The sequence below is a fragment of the Panicum hallii genome, chromosome 6 (assembly GCF_002211085.1).
Source record: "Panicum hallii strain FIL2 chromosome 6, PHallii_v3.1, whole genome shotgun sequence".
In the NCBI taxonomy this organism is placed as follows: Eukaryota; Viridiplantae; Streptophyta; class Magnoliopsida; order Poales; family Poaceae; genus Panicum; species Panicum hallii.
This window is the reverse complement of record NC_038047.1, coordinates 30,286,483-30,294,988: the sequence shown is the minus strand read 5'-3', so window position 1 is coordinate 30,294,988 and position 8,506 is coordinate 30,286,483. Positions and strand designations below refer to the sequence as shown.

The following is an 8,506-nucleotide window of genomic DNA, read 5'->3' as shown; positions in this document are numbered from 1 at the left end:
ATATAAAGGTTAAGATTGTAGAAATTTCAAAGTATGACTTGAGCTGTATGAAATACTGTATAGTAATAGCCATATGTAGGGCACAACTATTAAATGATCTTGTGATTCTAAAAGGTCTTAATAAACTATAAAATTTAAGATTATATCACTACAACTTTAATATGGAGCAACTCTACATTTGAGGTTGTTCGAAAAAAAATTAAAACTTCTAAATTTTAAAATTAGAGAACTTTAATAATTTTTTAATTATTAAATAACCATAAATGAAATAAAATGTTATCAACTATAAAAATTTTAGATCTCGTCAACCTCTGCAATTTTGATGTAAAGTTTGACTTCATCCGAGATCATATGAAAAAGTAGAATTTATTTGTATGGTACCATTTGTAGTGGCGGGTCATGCTATCACTCGCCCCTGAAAATCATTTTTAGAAGCAGTTCATGCCATCACGCGCTCCTAAAAATGGCCATTTGAGGCGGGTGACGCCATCATCCGTCCTGAAAAATATATTTATTGGGATGGATCGGATGCTACAGAACCCTACTCCATTTGTAGGCCACCCCTAGAAAAAAAAATGAGTACAAATCATTTCATTTTTTAAGTAGTGCAAGACCCAGCCAGCTAACTAACTCTTCATTACAACCATCGAGACCACGAAGCATAAATAGTAGTATGTAGTATATGAGCACACGAGCGCTGGCTACCGCCGCTTCTTCCAGACGGCGAACATGAAGGACGACGACGGCAGAGAGGAGGAAGGCACGAGCGCGAGGGTGTTCCGGCCTGGGACGACGACGGCCGCCGGTGCCTCCCTGTCCCTGGCGCGCGCCATGGCGGCGCTGTTGCTGTGGCAGGGCGCCATCCACTTCAACGTCGCCCTCGCCGCCGCGTGCGCCTTCGTCTTCCCTGCTCGCGTCGCCATGCTGTACGATCGATCTTGCATGTGTGCTCTCACTCTCTCCTGTACACTGCGTACATGTCCAATAACTAACTGCGGCTTATCCTTCATTACATGCATGGGCCGCAGGGTGTTGTGCACGCAGCTCTTCTCCGTGCTCGTCCCGGCCGATGGCACCAGCAGATTTGGCAGCTCCATCGCGAGGTTTATTTAATTTGCTTCTTTTTGAATGAACTCTTCTCTTTTCTTTTTCCATGGCAGCGTTCACCTTTATCCAAATGCTACTAATAGCGGCTTGTAAGTGCAGGTTCATATGCAAACATGGGCTCGGCTACTTCCCCGTTACTCTGCAGGTGGAACATTACGAAGCCTTTGATCCTCAAGGAGCTTACGGTACAATTTATTACCTCCTCAATCTTTAATCTTCTTTTCGACAGGTAGTACCACCCAAATAACCATGCATGAAACTAACAAAAAAATTTCATATGTTTAGTGCACGTGATATGAACAAATATCTTATGAATCCATACATTTTATAAATATTTAATTTGTTTGAGGAGAAATACATATACTTTGTAAATATTTGTTACACCATATTAATTTTCATTGCCCTGAGAGGTAAACTAATTAATATAAACACCTTATTTTACAGTATTTGGTTACGAGCCACACTCAATAATGCCATTTGGCGCATGGGCATTGACGGAGCCCGCTTCATGTATGCCTCTACCGAAGATGAAGATATTAACGAGCAGCGCGGTAAAAGCCTCAAAGGGTTACACTCATTGGTGGAATAGTTACCTGTATGGGATAATTGCAATGCAAAATACTCCCTCTGATCCCAAATAAAACTTTTTATGATTGGTTACATTATTCACTACTGTAGTATGAAAGTATTCTATATTAATTTATATAATTTTTTTGGATATTGATGGTTAAAGTTAAAAAATTGAATGAGGACAAAGCTAAACGGACTTATTTGGGATCAGAGAGGGAGTACCATACTTGATGAACATGCTTGATTGTGTCGTATTCATGTGTAAGAGTAGCAAGATTATGCAGGCATTCTACATCCCGTTAATGAGGCAGATATGGATGTGGCTTGGTTCAGTTCCTGCTACGAGAGAAATTTTCTGCTCCCACCTTGCCGATGGCTACAGTTGTGTCGTGTCTCCGGGAGGCTTAAGGGAGACACTACATATGAATCCTGGTTTGGAGGTTAACCATCTTTCACATGATGAAGAGTTGAATACTTCTAGCTAGTATATATAATACTACCTCTTGTCATTAAAGCACAGACGGTTCAGAAAAAACAAAACATCCACCCTCCACCCTAGAATACAAGGACGCAGAAACGTTCAAAGTTGTCCTAGAATACAAGCATTTGTTGGAATTCAACAACCCCAACATCACTTCTAATTAATTGATCCGGAGGGTTCACCTATCGTTTTAATTGGTGTGTTATTAGTCAATTTGTATGTCTGCGTTCTGATCGGCAGTAGCAGCTTGTAAACTCTGCTATCAAATCTAAACTAAATCAAACATTTCTGGCCTAGATCAGTGAGGGGCACAATCGACTTTTAACTCTACTTAATCTATTCAAAATCCTAGAAGTGCTTGTATTATGCAAGCCTCTGAAATGTGAAATGTCATATTTTACTTGTCCGGAGGTAGTATTACAAACCTGGTGACATGCAAATACTAATGCAGAATTAATGACCCAGCACCGTTTTTTGATAGGTTGCTTTCATTAAGTCAAGAAAAGGTTTCGTGAAGATCGCTATGCAAAATGGTTGCCCTTTAGTGCCCATTTTCTGCTTTGGACAGGTATACACCAAGTTCCAACCGATCCCTATTATTATGTCAAACAATATGCTTAATGGGGCACTAATAATACGGACTGCAGTACTATGAGCTGATGAAAACACTCGTTCGCAGATTTTAGCCATTCCCATGATTGCAAATTCATTGACCTCCGTTCCTTATTTTCTAGAATGACGCATACAAGTGGTGGAATCCAGATATCAAATTACTTACCAGGATTGCGACAGCACTGAAATCCATTCCGGTCATCTATTGGGGGAAGTTCGGGTAAGGTGCACCTACGTACAAACACCCTAATTTTCTTTTTTTTGCAACATATTTCTTGTCCTAAAAACAACAGTTAGTGAACACAAGTAGCGCTCATGCACAAAAAGATACAGAGAAATAATTCATTTTAGGTGTGGGCACTTACCCTATGTTAATGAATGAAAGGCGTTTCATGAGGTATCTTAAGATAAATCATGATCAAAATATAATTGATGCAGAGGAGCATCTTACTCGTATGGGGTCTGTTTTGGCAGAGCTCCCAAAGCGGCTTGTAGTCTAACCAACCCAAGCTGAGAGAGTATGAGCATACATTTACCCTCAGGGACGAAGCTAGAGCAGATTGGAGGGGGTGCACCACTTCATCTCAAGTACAGTGACACCCAGGATGTTTGAACACTATTTCATAACTAATTTCAGAGTTACCAAGTTTCAAACAATTACAAAGTATCCACATACGCGATATGCTGAGAACAAAAATGAAAACTTGAAAAGATCCACAAATTCGAAGTACCGATAATATTGTTTACCAAAATAACATAATATTGGTCACTTTAGTGTACTTAATGAGAGAACGCGAAAATCATAAACAAAAGATGACTAGCATAGCAAAATCCAAACATATGTGATCCACTTATCCAACTTCAAAATCCCACTCGCCTAAAGAAAAGAGAACAAAGGAATCAGTTTTTATACCTAATAAATTGTAGGATTATTCAACAGAAACAGGTACAATTCATTGCATTACCTCTCATAGATCATATTTACGCTTTTTCCTTCCATGTTCATGAAGCGACGAATCACACCCTCATTGGTAACTTTGCTAAATGCTTCTTTCTCCACATTGCAAATAAGTCTATGACTCAAGTGCTCATCACCAATTTTATTCGACAGCTGTGTCTTCACAAGCTTCATGGCTGAAAAACATCTCTCAACTGTTGCAGTAGTGACGGGTAATACTAATACAAGCTTCAAAAGTCGATAAACCAATGGATAACAATAATTTTTTCTTGTCTCTACCATTTTTTGAGAAAGCTCACCAATAGTATTTATGTTGGAGAATCTACCATCTGCTTGCACATCAGCAATGTAAAGGCAAAGTTGGTACCTAAGGTCCCTCATGTGTCCAGAATTAAAATCATCAGGATATAGTTTTGCTAGGCTCATCAAACTCTCCGCATTGAAATCATGAAAATTGTCTCTTGAATTGAAAGCAGCCGAGAAAACAAGTAATTGAGAGCTTGTCCCATTAAAGCGGCTATCAAGTTCTTGAACTAGCCGATCAATAATATTATTAAAGCAATCCACTTCCTAGTGATGCTTGTTGGTAATTCCAGATTTTTCCCTAGACTGTTGAGGATCAATATATATATATCATCCATTCCCAATATATCAATCTCATGCATGTCACAAAACTCATTCACTTCACCTAATTTATCCCACCCTTCTCTTCTAAGATTATCCAAATGGAGTCTTGGTGATCTCACACATCCAATGGCATTCACAATGTCTTGATCCTTGCGTTGCAAAGCTAATGATAACGAGTTTGTGGCTGCTAATATAGTCAACATGAGATGCAAATAAAAGACCAAGTCAAAAGATCTAAAATACACTAGAAGACTAGAAGATTTGATGCTTGATCGCTATTTTTCCAATCTCTATCATCCTTTTCCGTAACTTTTAGCACTTCAACTATTGTAGGAAATATATTAACCAAACTTTTGAGAGTTTTATAATGGAAACTCCAGCAAGTATCTCCGGGTCTTTGAAGGCATTACTCGTGATTTAACCCTGTCCCGGTCTCACCATGGGAAACGGCCAGCAGATGAGCAGATGAAGCGCCGCGATCGAGCGAGAAAAAAGACGAAGGGTCGGGCAGCCGGGCGTTGGACGAGCTGGTTTTGGCGTGCGTACTGGTGGGGGATCAATTCCCAGGAACTGGAAGCCTGGGAAGCAGCTGGGCGCCTGGGCTTGTGTGGGCTCATTAAATTAGGCTTCAATCTCGTCAGATGGGCTGGTGGAGGGTGCACAGAACTAGGCCACGGGGGGTGCCTATAGGGTGGAAAATTGATGGTAATAACTGAATTTTGGTTTGGGCCTGGGTGCCTAGGCACCCACAGGCCTTAACTGGGCTCCACCCCTGTTTACCCTATTTGTGTTGTACTTCCTCTGGTCACAAATATTGAACTCTTTGGCCAAGATCCATTCAAACTTTTGGAACTTAATAATTTGACTGCCAGCAGCACTCAAAATATTTTGTCTGGAAACGAAAATAAATCTTCCTTAGACTCTATTCCTTTGTGTGAACTGCATGTAGTATGTTACCGTTTTGAGTTTCCATGCTAGTCCTTTATTTAATTTGTGTGAACTGCACATAGTGTGTTACCATTTTCATTCATCTTATGCTATGACACTAAATGCAGGACGCCAATACCATATCGAACCCCCATGCATGTTTTTGTTGGAAAACCTATCCCTGTTGAGAAAAGGGGCCAACCTACAAAGAATGAGGTATGGTATTATTTTGCAGTCAAAAACAAAATTTAATAATCAATCATGAGTATATCTTTTTCCAAAGTTAGTTTCAATAACATTATAATTTCTTATATATGCTTATAGATTGATTAAACAGAAATGAGTATTGATCAAAGTTGTGATCTGTGCCCCATATCGATGATAGTGGAGTGCAACTTAAAATAACACAAGCAAGATATAGTCCTGAATTGTGCACGTTCGAAGTTATGTATCATTTAAGGTAATTGAAAACATATCTACTGCATAAATCTGGCATTACTTTAGGAGTACTCAAGAGTAAATTATGTTATAGTGAAATCCTCAAAAATTACAGAATATACTATTACAAGCATTTTAAATACATAATAGTTGAAATTTACGAAGATAAATATATATAGGCAATTAACCCGAACAATAGGTTGGTACTATTGCTCATGTGGCATCATCCATAGTCCGTGAGTCTGAATAACAAAGACTTGTTTGCTAGTTGGGTGATTTCTTCAAATAATACTCCAAATAGTGTGACTTCTAATGAAAACAGATTTTAGAATACTCCCAAAGTTCAATGGACCGTCTATTTGGTTTCATCCTAAAGGCTGATATACATTAAAGAACACAACCCATTGCCTCGTAGGAGGTAAGAGGTCACCGTTGGTATTATATGTATTCTATTATATTCTTTTTCTTTTGCAAAGTCGTTATTTTTCCATTTAAGGGCGATATTGTAGATTTGTCCCCTAAATCCCTAATTATAATATCATATACACCATCTATGTGCACTAAATGAATTGATAGATTATCAGTGTATATCCAAGAATAGAGAACTAAAGCGAAGACGGACGTGGTACACCATTGGGCATATGCGAATGTGATGTAAAATGTAGCACTTCATCATTCAACATGTCTTTATGAAAATTATGTTATTAATGGTGATGGATCACCCTATTCCTCAAACCAAACATGACAAATATGAGAAGTGAGAAGGTGACAGATTATCCTACTCCTCAAACCAAACATATGTTCCATTTTTGTCATATATGTTTCCTACCTTAGTATCCACTTATAGTTAAAATTCATTAGCCACATTTGTTCTAGGACATCCTTTTGAATCTAAAATTTGCTCGAGGACATCAGTCTTTTGCGGTTTAGCAGGTAGACACCATCCCCTTCTTTTTTCTGAGGGAAGGTATACTACTACAGCCTGGGTCTGGTTGAAAAACCCGTTCACCGCCGGGTTGGACACCCGTTAGATTAGGATTGACGGTGATGGGGCGGGTTATCATCACCGTCGGGTCTAGAACCTGCGGTGATGCCATTTTCAAAAAACAAAAAAAAGGAAAAAGGCCTCCTAACACTGCTGCTCTGTGCCGCCGCGGCCCTGCCCTCGCCCGCACGCATGTCTGCGCTGCAGCCTGGCATGCCCGCCTGCTCTCCGCTGTTGCACGCCCGCCTGCTCCACGTCGCCGCGCCGCCGTGCCACGGGCCCGCCGTGCGATGGTCCTACGCGGCCGGGTGCGCTCGCCTACACGCTGCTGCCGAGAAGAGGAGAGGGGGAGGAGAGGAGGCGCATGGGGAGAGAAGGGATGGAGAGGCGCCGCTGCTTCGTCGGGAGACGGGAGAGGGGAGAGAGGGAGGGGTGGGGGGAAAGGAGGGGAACGAAGGGGAGGTGGCGGCAGGGGCAGCGGGGGAGGCGGTAAGGAAGAGGGAGCTAGGAGGCGTGGCGGGGAAGAGGGAGGGAGGCACGTCGGGTAAGATAGGGAGGCATCGATAGCCGGTGGGGGGGGGAGGTGTTGTAGGACTTGGGAGAGAGAGGAGTGCGGCGTGGACGGGAAGGGAGGTGGAGAGGAAGGGGCAGCATGAGAAGATAAGGAATGAGAGGGCCAAAAGTACCAAGAAAGATAAAAATATGTAGAGATTGGTTTAGACATCACCATCGGGTCGTAAGACGATCGGTGGTGATAACGGGCTATCACCGCCAGTTCGTGTTACGATCCGGCGGTGATACCTGTTGTACATATCATCACGGATCGTAGTATGAATCGGCGGTGAGACCTAATATCACCACTGTTTTCAAAGGGAGCCAGCGGTGATAGACTAGCACCGTGGGTTTGAAACAAACCTGTGGTGATGAGATGTTTGCAATGACCAAGTAGTGGTAGACACCGTCCTTTGTGGCAATTATTAGCTGATGGACAACGAGTATTTACTACAGTTCAATGTTTTACCCTTTCTAGTTAAACGGCATGATGCATGCATGCACGCTGCTGATTGCAGGTAAATGAAGTCCATGGACAATTTGTCACCGCGTTGCAGGAGCTATTTGAGAAAAACAAAGCCAAAGCAGGATACCCCGACCTCCATCTCGAAATCGTGTGACTTGTTTCAAATGGTACCAGCACTTGATCAACTGAGCGGTGCCTTCAAAATAAAGGATTTTGCACTGGGTGTGTTTGCATCCAATTATTGACCTTTACTGTGCTAGTATTTTGAGCAAATGGACACAAGCTGTGCACCATTTCTTTTACTGCCTCAGACTTTTGTAGACCCTTTTAGACCTCCCATGCTATGTTCCTTAAATCATGTCTGTGATATTGTGATGTGGATTGAGAATAATAATAAAATGGAAGAGTTGTCATCACCACCACTCTAACCCCGCACTCTGCTTTTTTTCGTTTTTTACCCGCCCCTACCACCAAGGGAGGCGATAGCTAGTGGAAAACTCAAGTAGGACTAAAAAAATCTGTTAATCCATAACGGTAGATCATAAAAAAATCGTCATAAAATAGTATCTGTGATAATATCAAATTTCGTTATGTATCGAGCGTCACAGATCACACCACATGACGTTTTCAACAAAATCGTCACATATTAACGTAATCCATGATGGTTTTAAACCATCATAGAATGATCTCAAGCCTACACAGCCCAACCCAATCCCATCATCTGTGACGAAATTAAACATCATGGATTTGATTACCACATCACTCATAGCTGAGATGGAGGAT

The 8,506-nt window shown here is 41.3% G+C and overlaps 1 protein-coding gene across 1 annotated transcript; it reads left to right on the top strand.

Annotated features, from left to right (window-relative positions):
• Positions 1-831: 831 nt before the first annotated feature.
• Positions 832-8,145, top strand: LOC112898190 (diacylglycerol O-acyltransferase 2D-like). The gene is made up of 9 exons (XM_025966567.1): positions 832-926; positions 1,029-1,072; positions 1,161-1,292; positions 1,552-1,658; positions 1,962-2,117; positions 2,640-2,726; positions 2,893-2,990; positions 5,411-5,498; positions 7,776-8,145. Exons 1-9 carry the CDS (start codon positions 832-834, stop codon positions 7,875-7,877), a joined length of 909 nt encoding a protein of 302 aa, XP_025822352.1. The 3' UTR covers positions 7,878-8,145.
• The last annotated feature ends 361 nt before the right edge of the window (positions 8,146-8,506 follow it).